Below are 20593 nucleotides of genomic sequence, written 5' to 3'. Positions count from 1 at the left end.
GAATCAGCAAAAAAGTGTTTCAGACGTAGAATTTTAAAGAATTTTTGAATTTCCACGTGAGTCAAAAATACATCGTTCCTATTTGTAGGGACGAACGATAGACCATGACTTAAAACGTCTATCTCGTTTTGACTTAGTACGTGTGATGATAAATTGAATATTGGAACAGTTTCCATGTTGGGATTGGTATTTGTCAAAGTTAGGGTACTGTCGGTTACCACTCGTAATAGTTGTTGCGGGTTTGCCGATAACCCGGCGTAGGGCAGGATCCGGAATATATTAGTCTTTCTGAATAAAATGACGCAGAGCTAATTCGTCTTTTCACCTTTCCTTAGGTGTATTACTAACGTTACATAGACGTCGATAGTAAGTAACTGTGTTTACTACTGTTGTCTGTTGTGTTTCTGGTGTTGTAACAGGGGCAGGACATGCCGTAATAATTGAATACCTCCTTGATTTTTGTCTTTCAGATTGATAATTTCGTATAGAGTTAGTAAGTTGCAAATCTTTTGGTTTTGTGATTCGTTACACACATAGGTAAGCTGCAATGGGTATACTTTAAGTAGTTGTCTTTTGTGGTACAGGGTCGACAATTGAAATTACCAGCTCTAGAACTAAGAGTGAGTATTATTTTAGTTGGTTGAACTTAACCTCTCACTAAACAACCCCCTTTTTTATGTGAAAATTGGTTCTAATTGTTAGTTGGCTTTTTTAGTAATTTTAGATACCGGGACATTGTGGTCCTTCGTACCTGTTGAAACTTCCGGCTGGAAGTTCTAGGTATGTGTTGAGTATGTATAATCATGGTCATGGTTTCTGATTTTGTTGCACTTGTTGGGTAGCACTGTTTTGTTGTATTTATGTACACACTGTGTGACGGGATTTTCGAATCCACATCTTTTCTGGTGAGCAGACAATACGATGTACAGGGATATTAAATGATGTTGTTTTATTGATCATGTATAATTTATGTTGGAATTAGGATGTGCAACGTTTACGTCCTGAGGATGGTCCTGGGGAATTCTTAAACCAATACTGGACCGAAACGTCGACGCTCTAACATCTGTTTGCTTACAAATTACACTTCTGTGTTATTTTGAAAACATTGTTAACTTTGGTTTGAAAATCTGCAATGTATGGTACTTTATTTATCCATGCCAATGAAGCAAAAGATGTTGCATACTACACATAATGAGATGTAAAATGTCAGTAGTATTGTTGTTGCCTTGCTGAATTTTCATTGAAAAATAAATATTTATAAAGAATTCCATGTGCTGTTGAATTGTGGTTCACTTATGGTGACCTTTGACAAATAAGAAAAATTGTATAAAAATAATTCCTTAGGGGACAATTTTGTAGTTGTGTTTACACATCACTTGAGGCTTCAAATGGGTTGCTTTTTTACATCATAACATGTTCCGTATTGATCCTTTTATGGTTCGAATTTGTTTTTATTGTTGGCAAACATGAGCATAACATAATCATCCAGTGTAGCCCTTGTAGCACCCTTGTAGCACTCTAGATTGTGTTCCTTATTACAGTAATGCAACAAATTAACCCCCCTATCAAACTGCCCACCCCTCTAATGTGCTCACAACAACTCACATGCATTAGAGATAAGTGCAATAGAAGAGTGATAAACTACGTAGAGGGAGTCTCCTTTTTCGGTGCTGGCTCTAGCTCCGTCAATCAGTGCAGTCTCAGATATCGGGAACTGGTCAGTTCTACGCATTCCTGGAGGCCACAGTTCCCTGTAGGAGTACCCCTCCATCTGAAGCACATGCCATGAGCGATAGAGTCATTCCAGGGTGGCGGTAGTCTCTCTGTTCCCCAATGTGCCAGAACAGCCTGATGTGCCGCCCCAAGTGCAGACCGAATGTACCTGCCCCTGCTGGATTTGAGTGGGTATGTAAGTGTGTTGGGAAGCCCCAGAATGGTGTAGGACGGAATTCAAGGGAGTTGGGTGTTAAAATGCGTATCCACGTCAGTTAAAATATCTTCCCCAAACTGTGCCAGCTTAGTGCATTCCCATGTATTGATCATTTTAAATGTTACATAATCCCATTCATGGTGGCTGTACATGTTAGACTATTTGATAGGACGATGACCATCAGTAATACATTTTATTTAATTGACTCTTTGCGTGGAACATGTATAGTGTCTATGAGCCCTGTTTTTGACGGTCCCCAATCGGCCTATACTTACCATTGAAGCGGCATTACATTGTTACTTAGTATCATCAGAGGCACAGCAAAAGGCTTAGAACAATAATACTAATTTGAACTAAAAATCAATCAAATTCATAATGCAGAAGGAACTTCATTTAAATTGCATCCGGCTCAGAAGCAGTTCAACTGGTGCATTACAGGGCATTCAAACAATATTATTGTGCTCAAAATATCCCAGAAGAATGAATAACACAGGAAAATATGTATAATCCAATCCAAGCAGATTTGCTGCTTGTGTCTGACAGTATATTCATCTGATTGAGAAAGTCATCCTTTTGGCCCTGATCACCCCCATTTTTGTATTGGTAATGGTAGTACCTGACTCTGATTATGCCCAGGGCTCTGCTTACCAGACACAGGGCTAGCTGCTATAAAGGTATATGTTAGTGGGATGCAATTAAAATTGGCAATGTCCGACACCTGCAAGTGCCTAGTATATAATAAGGCAAGGGGAACTTAAACTTCCTTTTAGTCCCTAGTATATAATAGGGCAGGGAGGTTTTGAGACCCAGTAGATTTCCTGAACTGTAGTGTGCACTACTGTGTTGCTTGCTGTCAGGTTCAAAGAGCATTTAAATTCAGCAGCCTGAAAATGCCAAAAGAGGAGATACACATTAGTAAAAATGTTGAAGGTAACAACACTTCTCTAACGTGATGGTAACACCCAGGAAACTTGCACAACTCATGCACGAAGAATTAGAATTACCACAGATGTGTTAGTTCAAGATGTCCCTATTCAGATCCATGCCTTGTGACTTCGATCACACAAAAGAATTGGCATGCACGTGGGAACAAATCTACAGATATCCTTTGTGTAGACTTGCTAAAAGGTTAGTAAAACCCTATTGGGTACTACTTATTTCACTTCATCGGTTAGAACATTCTTTCACCAACCCCCTACACAGACATAACATAACATGTGTATTTGTAAAGCGCAGGTTCACCACTACAGGTATCTTGGCGCTGAATAACAGATGTTTGTTGTTACCCAACTCAATGGTACTCATTTTATTGACCTCAGATGGATGAAAGGCTGAGTGGACTCACTAATATTTGAACCTGTGACCATAAGGCCGAACACAGGCCCCTGCAGTAGACGCATTAGTCCACTGAGCCACCAGACCCTGCAATAAGAGACAGTAACAATATTACAATTTGAACCTTTAATAGAATATATGGTTGTATCCTTCTTTTATAGTGCATTACCCATATGAAATAATGTTTATATATACTCGTAAAAATAATTTTTCAAATACACATAATTTCTTAAACAAAACCATCTGCTTGACTCTCAGTGTTTAATTTAGAGCCTAGATGGTGGGAACTATATTTCCTCTCCTCATCCTCCAAGAGGTATTCCATACAAAGAACAAGGCAGCCTGTAAAAACACAGTCTCTCCAAATGATTCTTTCAATTCCTTGTTTGTATTATTGATTACACTGGTGTAGTCAGTTCTACATGTGTGCGCACCTCTGGTGTCAGCGCATCTTCTTTTCCAGTCCTGCCTGCTGAGAGCAGTTTCTCTTCTACTCCCCGTCCGTGGGCGAGAGTTGTACACTTCCCCTGCCCATGACGCACGTGGATAGAGAGATGAGGTGCTGTAATGCTCTATAATTGCTTCAATTCCAGGGGAAGGGGTGCCTTGTGACTCTTCACTTATGTGCCAGCTGCCTGGGGATATTGGGGTTTCGATGGAAGTAAATAAGCTTAAGGGAGGGGGAGGGGGCACACATGCCCCCTCCCCATTCAGAATTAAATTATTGAGGTTGCACAAACCCCTGAGCCCTAGTCCACCCTAGGGGTATTTTAAGAAAATAGGGCAGAGTGCTCAGCTCCTTATCTTTAATTTCTCTCACTGGGAGACTGGTCCACAGGGCCCCTTTCTTCAGCCCATTGGACCATTTTAGACAATCTTTGGCTCTTGTTGCTCCTGGGGGCTATCACTTGCCATCAGGAGCATTTTCCTAAGGTTTTCTTGCCTCTAATGGGGCTCTCTTTATGGGAAGCTGTATTTTCTGTTCCCTGTACCAGACCTCACGGGTGAGTAATGCGCTTTACAAATGTTCTGATTGATTGATTTATTGACCTATGTTCTGCTGGGGCTCCTAGCTTCTCTCCTGCTTGAGTGGCTGTCTTCCACTGCACTTTTGCAGACTGCCAGCCAAACACAATCCCTGCTACATTTCCCAGGTCTTACAGCCTCTTGGCTACTTGAAGGGCATCTGTATGTCAGCAGAGTCAAGAGCCAGTCCGTATAAGTCCTAGGAAAACATCCTCAGCCACTCCATTCTTCCAACCAACGCTGCCCTGGACAGACTGATCCTTGTCCTCAGTATTTGATGGAATATAAGCCATCTAGTCGATCCATAGAGTGGCATGAACTAGTTTCTCCTTGCAGCTGGTCATCATTTCCCTGTTGTCACTCCTAGGTCTAGTGTCTTCTCATCAGTCTCTCCCTTGTGCATCAGATTTCGGGCTGGAACGTTCTAGAAGTCAGTCACTCATGGACAATCCAGGGAGCCACATCATCACTCCTCCCCGTCTCAAGCCTCCTGGACAGCATCCAGGTACAATCCAAGATAGCGACTTCAAGTTGTTTGCGGAATGACCGTCCCTGAGAGCCTCAGCTCTGCCCTTAGTTGACACATCTGCCTGATCCTTTCCCACCAACATTTCAAACACAAGTTCGTCTTGTATTGGTTATAGAGATCTGGCCCGCCTCCTTTGTTTCTGTGGGTCTGGGCTGTGCCAACCCAGGTACAGTGTGACAAGCTAATTAGCAAATGCAGATTTCCAATCCACATCTTCGTTTACTGGGCACTGGGTCAAGTTCTGTTAACAGCAATATTATGTGGGGATGCCTTTGGTCCTTCTTCTGGACCAGAGTAGTTAACTAGGCCCACTAGGTAGGGACAAAGGCCTAGAGTATGATTACGAGCTGAACTAGGAAAATATTACAGTTTTTAAAAGTGCAATAAGGATTATAGATATGATGTCAGGGACTATAAATCTACACCTCAGATGCATGTTTACCCTGAGAGTGATACCTTGTTGGACTCTGTAGGCCTAAGTGGAATGGATCTCTACTTTATTGCAGCAGTTGCCTATAATGTGTACTACAGTGTATGCACAACAGACCTACAGGAAGCACTACTGACCTACACAAGGAATGCCACTCACATTGTAAGGCCTACCCATGGTCAGTACCAATCTTGAAAGAGTCCCCAGTGTGACAGGTTACCTGTATGCAGATAATGGGCTGTGCAAGATGGTAGTCCCACACATGCAGTCCGCACACGTTTGGGCTCATGTGTAACCAGCCTCCTACCCAAGCTGTGCAGCAGTGGCCTTATCTAAAAGGTGGTCACTGGTGGTTAGCACTCGGAGGCGATTTACCATGGGTTTATCATGAGTGAGGCTCAGTCAGGGATATGAGCACACAGTAAAAGTCCAAAAACCAGGTTGTGAAATGGGAAACATTCAGGGAGTCTAAATGGGCAAACCTCCAGTGGAAGCTGGCAGGGGATAGTGGCAGGGGGTGGGTGAGGGTGGGGGCTAAGGAAATAAAGAAAAAAGAAAACGTACCTGCTGATCGCCGTCGCCAGCCACCGCCTCTCCGCTGCAGGTAACAGGAACAGGAAGCACCCAGGCTTTCAGATTCCCCTAGCCAATCATAACCCTGTTGATAGCAGGGTCGTGATTGGTCCCAGAACCGTGGTTGGCACTCAGAGAGGGAGTGGGAGCTTGAGCAAGTTCTTCACCCAGGCTGGAATACAGCCTGTGTGGAGAACATGCAAAGTGCGCATGACTGGCCGGCATGAGACGGCCCGCAAAACAGTAATGCGCAGCAGATACCACTCCTCCTCCCTCTGGGTCAAGGGTCAAGGGTGCTCAGCACTCCCCTAACTTTGCGGAAACTGCAATACTAAAAATAAAATGATAATAATGTTCCGTTATTATCATTTTATTTTTTCCTTTGCACTGCTTTAACCCCTTCCATGCTAATGCTAATGACGGCCCCGTCCGTCATGCATCACAGTGGGCGTGTGCTGATCACGGCTGGGGGCCGTCATGATTCCGCCCACTCAATAAAACAGCCGCACAGACGCAGAATTGCGGCCGCACCCAAGGGGTTAAAGCAGTGGGGCGACGCTCCTCCGCCTTAGCTGAGAAGCCTCCCCAGTAAAACTCATTTGCAACCCACCTTATCTTAACCTGAGTTATTTACATTTATTTAAGCTTTAAACTGAATCAGTACAGAATAAGGATTGGAACTGAAGGATATTGGACACAGTCCCTCACCTTAACTCATTGGTCTCAAACTCTCCACTTGCAATAATTATTCTGGACATTTGTCTTTTCCCTCACTACTCTTCCATCAACAAAAAGCAAAAATATCTCTTTGTGAACTACTAAAATAAAAAAATATTACAATAAAAATTATAGTAAAATAGGAAGCTCGTAATGAGAACAGTATTGATGTCATGCTATTGCTCTTACGAGAGTAATCAACCAAAATAATGTACTCAAGTCACCTTTTTTATAATCATTTTGTTGAAGATTTAAACACACAAAATTGATAGAAAGTGCAATCTAGAAGCTCTCTTTACCATGAAATGGACAAATTGTATTTATACCTGAAACTCTGTTTAGTATTTAAATTGATTCCGAGAAAGCTGTGTTTTTCATACTTCAAGTTCAACAGATTCGTGCCTGCTTTGGATGGCTACACCGTTTAGTGTGCCCAGCCTGCTATCGGCAGAGGAGGGCACATTCCCAAAGTGGTTTGCATACGCAGAGGCTATTTACATCTGTAATTAGCCAATTAAGTTGTTAATTGATTTGATCATTTATAAACGAAAATAGGATTTATTCAAGTGGTACCTACAGTTCTTGGCCAATTGACAAAATGAAAAGTAAACTAACATTCTGCCTCTTTTTTCTGCTATTTTGTATATAAAGATGGAAATATCTGCAGGATTGTCAAAATGTATTTTAATAACCAAATAGCCATAGCTTGGCTGCTAACATCCCAGTGAAACAGATGCCATACTAAGCTGTATATTGGGGGCCTCATTTATGGCATTTTGGCTTAGGGCAGCGCAGCATGGCACCTACCCCAAAGTGAAAGGGCAGGAATGTACTGTATTTAAGCAATACAATGCATTTCTGTCCTTTCTGCCAGTGCGGGTGCCGTTTTGGCAGCCTATCGCCAATGTAGGAACCTTTGCACCATGTTGCAAGGGTGCCTACGTTGCAGGCAGGATTGTTATTTGTCCGGAAGCAGAGGCACAGAATGATTAAACAAGAAAATGCCATTGTTACACAACCACCAGGGGGCGCTCTCTGTGGTCGGCTCTACAGGATCCCACTTCTATTTCTATTTTTGTAAACAATTCTTCATTTAATCTGTAAAAGTGTACCGTCCCATACATGGAGCAGGAATAGGCTAATTGTTTTTGATTTAAATTATAAATATGTAGCGGCAGTTCTTGTGGGAGACAAACAAATGTTCGACAATTATATGCACTACGTAAAAGCATTGTATTCACACAGCTGTGAAAATAAACATTTTTGAGGAATCTGCCCCATTCTATGTTTCAAATATAAAACGATATACCAAGATGTCACACATATTTTGGTTGTGTTATACATTAATTGATTATTGGAAATCAGCCAAAAATACATTAATGGGGTAGGACAATCCTAGAGCCAGGAGGGAAGTAAATATGAAGAATGCCTACTTCTTTTTCATTCATCTATTTATTTACTTATTAATAAAGAGTTAATATATTAATATAGAACACCCAGTTTCTAGTGGTATGTAAGTGACCTAACCAAGGAATAACATCTGAAACAAGACCACAAGCTGTGTCAGGTTAGTGTCCCCATCCTCATTAACAATAATGTGCATGGATGTATAGAAAGATAAGAATAGTTAGCTCCATATAGCCTGTCCAGACCAATACTGTATACCTTACTTTAAACAAGGTTCTCATGAAAACCAATTCCATGACAATGGGAATTGGTATTTCAACAGAATTTACCCTCATTCAGAAGACTTGTCTCCAGATAAATTCCACCTGATTTTCATGTGGTCATGTGTCTGGGTAAAAGCTTGAAGGCTTTAGGTCTGGTCCACAAAGGGCATCAGCACTCATGGTGGGTGGGTGGGTTCACCCATGGCAGGACCTACAAACTGCAGTTTCTCATTACAGAGGTCCCCCTATGAGTGAGGCCCCCACCACAACTCCGGGACCACCGCCACGAGTGCCATAGCCCTTTGTGAATCGGGCCCACAGACTTTACAGTAATCCAAATTTGGGTAGAACCAGAATGACCTCCAACACATGATGAGGATCTCGATTACCAGCTCTTGCTGTCACACTGATGACAATGTCTACAAAGCAGTGACTGAGTTTACCACCAACATCCATTCTGTAATTCTGTACCATTCATTTAACACACTTCTAGACACACAGAGGCCAATTCACAAAAGGTTAATGAGTATGGAGAGTAGTACTACAGGAGTGCTCTTTCAAGTACTCTGACATGTCTAGAATCAGGCTCTGAAACATCCAACTCCCTCTTAGCAAAAGTGCAAGAAGGCACAGTCCTTTCTATTTTTAGAATCTTTAGGACTGTCCCCTAAATATTCCCCTTTTATTCCCATTTTAGATGTCTGAGCCTAATTAACAAAGGCATGTAAGACTACTTTACATACTCCAAAGTGCCTTTGTGAGTAGGTCCCAATATTCCTCGTGTAAGGTAAGACTTATGTGCTATAAGAGTGTGGCATTATTTTTAACCAAGTTAGGGTCACTGTCACTTTGAAAATAAATGATGGTTTGGAGTCCACCGCATGCCTTCCTGATTCAGTCATGTATCTTGTACAGTGATCTAAATTCTCCTGTTTGCTTTATTGGCAGACACCACTCTAAACATCTACCGAGTGAACCCGGATGGGTCCTTACGAGTCACCTTTGCCAGTGGAATGGACATCAGCCTGAATACGGAACCTCACATCCTGGCCGGGGTTGTTAGCCCTACTTTGGGGAAGTGCAACATCTCGCTGCCCGGTGAACACAACCCGAGCCTCATCGAGTGGAGGCAGCGGAGGGAGCAGAGCAGAGGCAGTATTTCTGCATTTGAGCGCCGCTTAAGGGTGAGGATACCTGCTGTCAGGCACAGGGCCAATCGATGTACACTGACAACAGTTTCTAAATATATCTATGTACTTGTAGGAAATGCAAAATGTAATGGATCACTTTAAAGCAAAACATTTGTATTAATCGCAATTCAGACCCAAAGGAATGTGGTGTCTTGTTGGTAGGAGGACTGTAGACAATTAAAGAGCTACAGGTAACAGATTACTTAGGACTGGCCCTGGTGGAGAAACCCCACCCCTTACAGCGAGATTTTGTTGTTTACTCAATATACACACTTCCACCAGCTTTGCTTGGCATGAGGTAAAAGTGCTGTAGGAGTTGGCCCTTCTTGGCTAAAGTCCCTAAACTTTTTGCTTTCCCCCAGACCTTTTTTCTGACATGGTGTTGCCAACTTATATGCTTTGGACACTTTGCCACTGCTAAACAGTGTCAACGTGCAAATGTTCCCTGTACAAAAGTGTAATGGTAATTAGTTGTCCATGATTGGTATGTTTGCCTTACTAAGTGAAGTCCCAAGTAAAGTGCAGTATGCGTGCCAGGGCTGGTAATGCAACTGCTACTAGTGGACCTGCAGCACTATTTGTGCTTCCCACACAAGTAGCCTTAAAAAGGAAACTCAGGCCTGCCATTGCAGGGCCTGCGCGCAATTTGTTAAACTGCTATGTTGTTCTGTCAAGTGAATTCACTTGCCAGACCTTACCCTTCCCTTTCTATGCACATCAGACACCCCTATGGTAGGTCTAGGGTACCCCCTGGACAGGGTGCAGTGCATGTGAAAGGTAGGACATGTACTAAGGTGTGTGCCATGTCCTGACAGTGAAATAAAAATCTCTGTTTTCGTTTTTCACTGTTGAAAGTCCATCTTGCCCATAGGATAGAATGGGAAGGCTGTGTAATGTGTTTTCCAGCTTATCTTCCAAAAGGCTTAAGATGGAAAGGTGAAGGTTAGTATGCCTGAACTCACAATGTAATAACACATCTTTTTATGAAGGTGGTTTTTGCATTGTGTGTTCAGAAGCCACTCCTTTAGAAGTGGCTGAGTTTTTGTGCTCTAACATTTCTGTGTGTCTCTGCATGACTGTGGATTGACTGTCTGGATTTGAAAGCGATAGGATCTGGGGAATGTCTTCACCCTGGGGAGAAGGTGAGATAGCAATAGGCTGACCTGCATCGGGAGTGTAGGGGAGGAGAAGCCCTTAGAGGTGAAGAGGCCTGGTTTGCTGCTATAAAACAGTTGGTTCATCTCCTGCCCAGTGATTGAGAATTCAGACTGTTACACATTGCATTCTTTTCATTGCAGAGTGTCTGATTGCCACGTTACGCATTACAGTATTTTTGCATTACAAAAGTGCCTGATTCTAGCATTACGAACTGTATGACATGATATTAGGAGTACAGGAGAATGTTTAGAAGTTCTCATTGACATCGCCAGAAATTACAAGGGCTGGCTGGCCTAACAACCCACCAGGAGAAATATTACACTACCTCATATGTTGGTTTTATATTGTGTGGTCTAATCGTACATCTTTTTACATAAAGTTTATACTTGTTTAATAAAACTCATGTGGAGTCTATTTGCGGTGTCATCATTGGATTATTGTGAGCGTGGTTGCGAGTACAGATAAGCCTGGCTGCTCATGCCAAGCTACCGAGGGGATGAGCAGGGCTATCTAAGAAGGTGACTTCCTTTCCCTGACGTTGGAATGCAGGTCCCTACTTGGCCTAAGGTACCTACCTCAGCCAACCAGGGATCCCGAGTCTAACAAGTGCATAGCCAGGGATCCCGAGTCTAACAAGTGCATAATAAATTGGGTTGGAAAATAACTGAGCACATTTTTGAATACCCGCAAATTTGTGTTTGCATTGTTTTGCAATTGTGCTGATGTAGTGTGTAGTACTTCTGGCAAGGCACTGAAGTGCTTTCAGTCAGTGGGTAGCATGCTACTCCTTACATTTTAGACAACAAGTGAGTGCCCACTGCGATGAGGATGGAGCCTGACTGTTTGACCCAGTGAGAGAAAATTTTGCTTCAGGCACATCTTTGCTCAGTATTGTGGGGACTCGTTTCAACTTTGAATTCCCTCTATATTTAAAGGCCATATTTTGCCCTTCAAGGGTTCACCCAAGACTCTGTCCCTACCTCTAAACCTAATAATGTGGGAAAATTCCCCAAATTGGTGGATTTGATTTGGTGATAAAGTTTATCTATGAGTGCAAACATTGACAGATTAATTGAATCAGGCCCTGCCATGTGTGAACACACCTCAGTGTTTTGTGAAGCTAAGTTGGACGTAGGTGTTCTAAACAAACTTTGGGCCTTTGACAAGATAGGTAGGGTGTTAGAAATTGGGTCTCTAGTTGGCAGAGGTTTGCACCCTGCCCAAGTCGGGACCACAATCTTATTTAGAGTAAGCAAGATACACACTTTAAATTAACCATTGTTCACCCTCTGGTAGCTTGGCACAGAGTAGGCTTAGCTTAGGAGGCAATGTGTAAAGTATTTTATGCAACAGACACACACAGTAACCCAATGAAAACACCACAAAAAGACTCCACACAGGTTTAGAAAAATTTGGAATACTTATCTGAGTAAAACAAGACCTAAACAACAAAAATATTATCAGTAGTAGTCGAGACATACTTTTTCAAAGAATAAATGCAAAAATAGTGCTTAGAAGTCACTAGTAATTAAAAGGTTACATGAGATCGCGAGGGACAGGTACAAATCCAAAGTTCAGTCTGATGAAGGGCAGGCTGGTTACAAGACCCAGAAAGGGACCCTCTGAATAAATGCCTTGGCTGGAGCAAGAGTCGATGTTAAGAGCTTTCTGCATCGTCATCGAGCTGGCGCAAAGGGGGGCCCTCATGAATGTTGAGCTCTGTTTAAGTGAATGTAATGTGTCGGCGGCAAGCCACACTGGCTGTGGACCCTCTGTCATCAAGTAGCCACTGCATCAGCGTCAAAGGGCAATACATTTCTCATGCAGTTGGGGGATACACCAGTTTTTGCAGAAATCAGCTGCCGAACCCACTTCTGAGGCCCAGGACTAGAGGGGTAACCGCAGTCAAAGGTAGGACTCACATATGGCAGAGTCCAGCAGCCCAGCAAGATCTCAGGTAGTTGTTTGTGTCCCTGAGACTTCAGAAAAAAGGAGGCAAGCCAACAAGCCCTTGGAGTTCAAGTGAGATGGGTCCAGTATTTGTCCTCAGTAGGGCAGAGATCAGGAGGCAGTAGGACAGCTGGGCAGCTCGACAAAGCAGAGAAGCAGTTCCTCAGAACAGCCAGTCAAGGCAAATTGACAATCCTTGCGGCACAGCAGTCTTTAATCAAGCAGAATTCTTCCCAGGTCCAATAGTGTACTGTTTTAGTAGGGTCAGAGCCCCAGTACTTACATCCTAAAGTGCCTTAGATGTAGCGGGTGACTTCAAAGGAGCTCTTCGAAGACTACAAAGATCCCTTTCAACCCAGTCCTGTATGCCAGACTATCTGTGGGAGGTACATCAGTGCTTTGTATGTGGACAGGACACTACCTATTGAGGTGTAAGTGTTAGTCCCTATACTTCCTCCCTGCCTAGGAAGGTCCATCAGAATGCAGCTTAATTAAGATGAGTGCTCAGATTGCAGATGAGCCTCACCTTCCTGTGTGTGTGCGCCTGTCTAGAGGGAATGTACAAAGTGTAGCTGTCACCCAGACCAAACTTGTATTGGAGACAGGCTGCAGGCACACAGATCAAAGATTAGAGCAGATAAATGTCCACTTTCTGAAAGTGGAATTTCTAAAATAGTAATGTCAAATCCACCTTTAGCACTAAAGAAGATTTATCATTACCATTTCAACGATGATTTAGCTACTCCTTTCTAATGAGGAATTACATCTTTAAAGTGTTTTTTAAGGAATTCTCAGGGCTAGCCTATAAGAGGAGAAGGCCTCAAAGTAGTAGAAAACTAAGGTAGCTGTTTGTCACTAATAGGACTTGTAAAACTTAAAAGTACATGTCCTACCTTTTACTCTGTGCTTAGAGCTGCCTAGGGCCTACCTTAGGGGATGACCTACGTCTAATAAAAGGCAGGTTTATTGCTTGGCAAGTGGTTTTAAATGCCAATCCGAAGAGGTAGTAAACTGCACACAAAGTCCTTGAAATGGCAAGCCCGAGACAGGTTTGAAAGCCTCCTTGTGTGGGTGACACAACCAGTGCTACAAGCAAACTAGTAGCATGTATATTGCAGGCCATGGTTATATGGTATACCACTTTACAAGGGACTTATAAGTAAACTAAATATGCTATTCAGGTATATACTAATGTCACCATGTTTAGGGGAGAAGGGTCTACCCTTTATCACTGGTCAGAAGTGGTAACGTGCTCAGAGTCCTACGGCCAACAAAAAGATACAGCAAAACGTGAAGGCAAGCATGCAAAAAGTTGAGGGAAGCCCAACCTAAGGATGACAGGTCTAACACATGGGTAATTAAATTATAATACATTCATTTGGCACTTGTGTAAACATATATTCAAAGACTCATAAAACATTTTAAGAATGAGGACAAGGAACTAGAGGGGTTGATTCACATAAATGCAGAAACCTATGCATAGTCTAAACTCCTAATATAGACTTAAGTCTTAGAGTTCAGGTGTTCTCATGGTTTTACTTTCATGAATGTGTAGAATCAGGTGTACTTTTGCTTGGTTTAAACTATTTAAGATGGAATAAAATAAGGCCTTTTTTTTTAGCTTCACGTGCTAATTTTAAGTTATGTCTATGTGCCTTTTAACTATTAAGATAGAATCAAAACATCAACACCATTTGTGAGAATTCGTTTTGTTTCTGTGTATGCTTCAGTAAGTTGTCAGACAAACTACTGGAGGACACCTAAAAAATGTCTGAAAGCAAAACTATCCAGAGGGAAAATATACTTCCTGCTGTGGAAACACACTCCCTAACAACTCCAGGAAACATTGGACATATCTTAATCTTTCCCATTATAGCAAACGCCTACAAATACCTCTTCAAGAGACTAAGATGTATGGGTTGGAAAGGCTCTGCGAAACACATGCATGTATGTGGGCTTCAATAGCTTTTTGCTTGGCAACCTGCTAGGATGTTTGCCTGTCCGGTCCCTGATCTGACATTTTACTTCAGATGGGAATCCAGAAAAGTGGTAGATTTTTCGCATCGTGTTTGTAAATGAAGATATGGAAATTTCAGTGGTCTTTTTGTGGATGATACCTTTTAATTCAGTAGAGCTCAGGGAATATCAGTGAACTTGATGTAGATGCCACTTGATTATGTTAATGAGGATCAGGGAATTCTAGTTGTCGTGGCTGTCACAGTGTTGATTATGACCGACTAAGTCAAGTCAAGTCATGGATATTTATTGAGCGCACATATCACCCGGGGGTCTCATGGCACCTGCGTGGACTCCTCTTAACCAGAAAAACAGAAGAAGAAAAAAAAATACTACTAATGGTCAAACAGCCAAGTTTTTAATTCCATTGTGGAATCGAATGTAGGCAATCTCAATTGAAATGAGCAAATTTCAGTGGTCATGGTGTAAATGCGTGGAACAATGTTTAATTTATGTGTTGGGTCATTGTTTCTTTCTGAAAATTGTCCAAATCGTGTTTTCTTTGGTACAGGTGGATAGTTCAAGGAGTGGTTGTAATGTGTATCAATAAATTGCTTTATATTGTATTGTGGTATATACATTCAGATACTGCTTAACTTTTTTTCTAAAAAAAAAAGGAATTAGAGAATTCCAGCCATGGCTCAGTTTTTTTGTTTAGAAAGTCTACTTGGAAAGAAAATAAACATTGTGAATGGGGTCCTATGTTACTGGATTGTTTAAATGTGACCTCATAAGGAGAAATTCACATGCAACAGTAACACTTAGAAATTGGAAAACCAGAGTACTTTAAAAGGATGTTGTGTTTTTCAGCAGTGTTTGAAAATGTTTCTTTATCGACATACTACACAGTTAAAATGAAGCAAATGTCCAAACAAATCAGATGGAAATGGCCTCTGCTGGTCAGATATGCATAACAGGCTTTCAAATTACAAAATGTTCTACTTCTAAGTTCACACCACATCAGCACAGCAAGAAGTTAAGTGCTAACAGTTCATGCATAAAATTGCTGGATCATTTCTAACAAGGCTCAATGGAATAGTTTGTTTTCTGTTGCAATGTATTCTTCATCTCGCTGGTTCACTCAAAAATTAATTTTGTGCAGTAGTGATAAGGAGCCAGATATGATAATGTGCGATATTATGATTATGATTATTGTCAGTAGTGGTAGTATTTTTATTTGGGGCAGGGGCGTTAGATTTGAGATGCACGCTCACATCATGATTATTGCATGTTTTGGGCTTAATTTACAGTACTGCTTCACATAGGAATTTTGAGAATCTTATCTATGCATGTGTTCTGGTAAGCTTCCTCCTGTTGTCTGAAGGTAGAAGAATTGCGTCTGTATTATGTTACGCTATTCCAGGGTATGTTCAGTGCGTCTTATTGTATGAAGCTAGTTAATTCCCTATTATCTATCTCCTTTTGGCATTGACATCAGTCTCTGTTACCAGAGTTTCTTCTATAGCTTTCACCACAAAGGGAGTCCCGAGTGGTGTTCAAATCCTGAATCTATGTATGGGGGAGATGTTAATGAGATGTGTGCTCAGAAGTTGTGTTTCCATACAGTACAGCCTAGGGATGATTCCCATCCCACCTACATTAGGAAAATGGTGCCACTTGATTGCATGATTCTTTCTGGGTTGAAACTTGTAGGGGGACAAGTATATCAACCCCCCTACACCTGTGTAAGTGGTGCCAGTGAAAGGTACTTAGGGCCATATTTATGGCCAAGTCATGCAGTGCGGTACAAAAGGGGCTGGTGAAGGACGGAGCATCTGTACCAATCAAACACTCACACCCAGTCAAAAGATCTGGGTTTAATCCATCACCGTTCTTTAGCCCACTCTGCCACCCCAGTTCAGACATGGTCATATGCAAATCAGTCTGACCCTGTGCCTCATGGGAACAGTCCAGCCCGAACTGCCAAGTCATGCAGTGCAGCACAGAAAGGTAACTTGTTGTCCTGCACTGTATGACAAGAAAAGAGCAGGAGTGCGTCGTATTTCATTGATTACGGCGCATTCCTGCCTTTTCTCCTTTGATGGTGCCCATTTGGCGGCCTAGTGCCAACGCAGGCACCCTTGCACCATGTTGCAAAGGTGCCTGCTTTGTAAGGAGGGTTGTTTTTGTGCAAGATGGGCCCCCTCCTGCACAAAAACAATCCCCTGAGGGGTTTTCCTCTTTCTATGTGTGCTGATAAATGCAGCACACATAGAAAAAGGAAAAGAGACAGGAAAAATAAAGATATTTCTCCTTATTATGCCTCAGCTGAGGAAGCGTAGGTTGTTAGTGCATTCCCAGGTGTATCACTTTTGGTAAATCTGGGAATGCATCAAAATCCATGGATGTTTTGTGGGAACACCCATGCAACACCCATGGAATTGTCTCCCTGGTGCAGAATAATGCAGCGCACAAAATGAGTGTTGTGCTGCATTACTTGTGGTTTATGAAGCAACTCAGGGCCAAGCAAGGTGACCTTGGGTGGCTTCATAAACCTCATTTTAAAGTTGCGTCGCTGTTGCAACACATTCTATGGTGCAAGAGCAACACAAAGGAACTTTTAAATATGCCTCTCAGAATGAATGTCTCCTTATAATGAAGGCTAATGACCCTATTCAAGTCTTCCTGCCCAAGCGTCTAATAGGCATTTGCTTTGTTTCAAAACAGATCATCTCTGCTGTAGTCAAATTGTGTAGTGTTTGCACTTCTTGAAATCAGCCCACCCTCAATTACAAGCTGGTTGGTTTTCTGCCATTAGCATAAACTATAAAGGTTTGCCTCCTTAGTGATAAAGTTAATCTGTGGGATACCCCTTCTTCTAAACTTTTTTACTACCACTGTTGGCAATGCCCAGCTTTTGTATGGTGTTCCCTCAGATTGTTTGCCTTCATTCCCCTACTTGTTCTGCACCTGTGTTTGTTGGCGTTAAGACTTAGCACGCTTTACTCCTGCGCTAACCAGTGGTAAAGTGATTGTGCTCTCCCTTCCAAGTATCATAAAATTGGTATACCCCTAATTGGCACATTGAATTAATTCATAAGCCCCCAGTAAATGTTACCACATGTATCCAGGGGCTGTAAATGAAGTGCTGCCAGTGGGTTACAGCACTTATTGTGCCACCCACTAAAGCACCACTGTGAAACCTGTCTCAGGCCTACCATTGCAGTCTACAGTTCAGATTTAAACTGCCATTTAGTCATAATTAGATAAGCCTTTGGCAGGCCTAAACAAAACTTTAAAAATATTTATAAGTCACCCTTAAGGTACTGTCACAAAAGGATCATAACGTAAGGTGGTGATCCCCACACACAGGCTGGTACTGGTTGTAAAAGTGGCTTTCTTGGGTTTGGGGGTGCTGTGTTTAGAAATAACTTACGGGTTTACTACCACCTGCTGCAGTGTTCCTTGTGTGTCCAGCAGTTTACAGGCTATAATAAAAATGTTAAGAGAACTATTCTGAGATTGGAGTTTTGTCTAGTGGAGGAGTGGCTCACCATGAAGTAGCGGAGAGATTTAATATGAATATTTAATATGAATGTGTACAATGCTGACCACAGAACTGTATTTTATGTGGATAGCTCAGTTCGTTGTTAATTTTGTCACAGAGATCCTTTTGTTGATTACAGTTCATAAGTTACAATCCTAAAATAGCACAGTGAATTATGATATGTCATGTTCGATCGTTATGTTTTTCCCCAGTTTTTCATTATGTATTCTCAATATAGATGAAAAAGGTTTGTATGCATAGAAGTAAATTCTAATTAGTAAAGACAATGCCAACCAGCGCTTTAAAACAAATAAAATGCATGTGGGAAAGGGGCTATGGAGAGATGAGGGGCACTGGCCGAGGGTGGTAATGGGGGAATCCGCAGAGACAGAGGTCATGGGCAGGGGGGGGGGCTCCTTAACAAATTGTCATTTAGGGTGCCACCAGCACTAGAACTGGTCCTGTCACCTCCTTTGAATTGGTGGCAAAATATGAATGTACCCTGTGCATTCCCACAAAGACCTGTAGAGACATGTTTGAATGCAAAAAGAAAACATGGCCATCTATATATTCTGCAGCTGAGCATGAGACTGGCTATAACATATGCATGAGCCAGCCAATGAGGCATGTCAAGACAGCGCACCCGAGAGTAGAAATATGAACGTGTTGCCTGTGAATGCCGTCTCGCCCCATATTATGATGGTCGAACCTGCCAATGTCATGTTATATTATGCAGATTTGTAGTGCACGCTATCACGGGGGGAGGGGGGGAGAGTATCCTGGCGCTGAGCAGGTGTGAGTTTAGCCACACTCGGGGCCTAGTGGGCCCACTAAAAAATCCAAGGCTTTGGGCTTCGCCAGAACTCAAGACGTGGAAAGGAGGCTCTTACGTGTAGCAGCAGGTCACTCCACACTTTACAGCGATGGAGGAGAAGGCGCGACCGCTGGGTTTGGTTTTCCATGTGCACATTTGTGTTCCCCTATCTGATTAGTTGGTGAATCACACCCCTGACTCCCACCCCCCTAGTTACGGGACGCACGTCTAGTTACTTGTCATTTGTTTAATCAGAGACGGTTTCATTATCACTAAAAGGTCACTTCGGCAGGAAGATACATGTCTGAGCTTGACCTGACCAATTCGCTGCTCATCTGATTCATAATGTGAATTTTCTACGCATATCAAATGTATGCGACCAGCCCTATATTTACTAAGTTTTCCTTAGATGATTTTCCTGGTAACAATGACAGCATAGCAGCCACCCGTTCGTCCTAGTCTGCCATCACAGTCATTCTTTGCTGTGTGCCATAACAGCAACTCGGAAGCGTAGTGAGCTGAACTCTCACAGCTCAGGTACATGACCATGTGCAGGTCACAGGTTCCAACCCTGGGTGGGTCGTCTCAGAGTTCCATCCTGCAGAGGTCGGTAAATTAGGTACCGTTTTATTTGGTGCTGGCACCTCCTGTTAATTACAGCGCTTAGAAATGACGAAAAAGTGCTTTAAAGTCACACATTTGGATTATTATATTAGAATTTGAAAGGCTGCAGTGTTTTCCTGTAATTTATCACGGAAACACTGAATCATACGATTAATAATTTATCTTGTTCTGTCTCGTTGCACCGTCGTGGCTGTGGAAGTCCATACTTGCTCTCTCCTTCTACCGAAGTGTTTTATGAAAAAAAGGGTTTATTGCCTTCGGGCTGGCAACACTTTACAGATTTGCGGAACATGGCGACCACCACTCGCCCAGGTGATGTTCCAAGTAATTTCGGACTTTATTGCAGTTTCAGAAGTGTCGATTGAAAGCCGCTGCCAATCCTAAGAAGTCGCTGCTCTTCGGAGAGGACCCTGAGTTTAGCTGCCGCAATCAGCATCCTCCACTAATGTTCAAGGCCTGTCAGTAACTTTGAAGGCAGCGCGGCCTCTTGCTTTGCGAAGTGCGGCGCGCGGTACTTCAGCGACACCCCCCAGGATTCCTCTTCAGACAGATGGCAGAGGCCTTGATATGGAGGTTGATGGGATATATTTTTTCCAGAGAGAGCCTGTGTCTGTCTGTGGCATGCGGTGCTGATGTGATCAATAAAGCTGTCAGGCAACTTCGACTTAAGCTATCAGGCCTCAGCACGCAGTCCGGGTACCTCCATGGAGCAAATCAGACGAAAACGGGCTTAAAAGTAAACTATCGCAACTTTTCTTAAAGAGGGAATAAAATATAGAAATGCAGCAGAATATAGTGGAAAATATAATGATATATGAAATGATCATTCGATTTCTTGATTTCCAACACAATCTACATTTAGACAGTTTTGCAACCCAAATATCTGTGTGAAAGCAAGATGGCTTGGTGAGTTTAACGCTCTCCACTGACATCTGCTGTGATCTACATGTGATGTGTGTCTATCCCAGCAAGACCGACTCGGTCTTCCATACTTTTGAGGGCAGCAAAACGAGTGATATTAAATTGGGTAAGAGTAACACGTTTCAAAGAGTGCTTAGAAGAAGCGTAAATGGTGTATGAACCACGACATATATAAAAAACAGAGGGGTTTATTTACAAGCCTCTTGCGCCACTTTTGTGTCAT

General features: G+C 42.5%; 1 protein-coding gene across 1 annotated transcript in view; it reads left to right on the top strand.

Annotated features, from left to right (window-relative positions):
* TENM1 (teneurin transmembrane protein 1) overlaps positions 1–20593 on the top strand; it is a 1826288-nt gene that overhangs the window by 1706240 nt on the left and 99455 nt on the right. Inside the window, exon 29 of the mRNA XM_078688755.1 lies at positions 9159–9394. Within this exon, the coding sequence (XP_078544881.1) occupies positions 9159–9394 (236 nt within the window). The remainder of the gene's footprint in view (positions 1–9158; positions 9395–20593) is intronic.

Source organism: Lissotriton helveticus, chromosome 4_1 (genome assembly GCF_964261635.1).
Source record: "Lissotriton helveticus chromosome 4_1, aLisHel1.1, whole genome shotgun sequence".
Lineage (NCBI taxonomy): Eukaryota > Metazoa > Chordata > Amphibia > Caudata > Salamandridae > Lissotriton > Lissotriton helveticus.
Note: the sequence above shows the minus strand (reverse complement) of the source record. Positions and strands in the feature narration are given on the sequence as shown.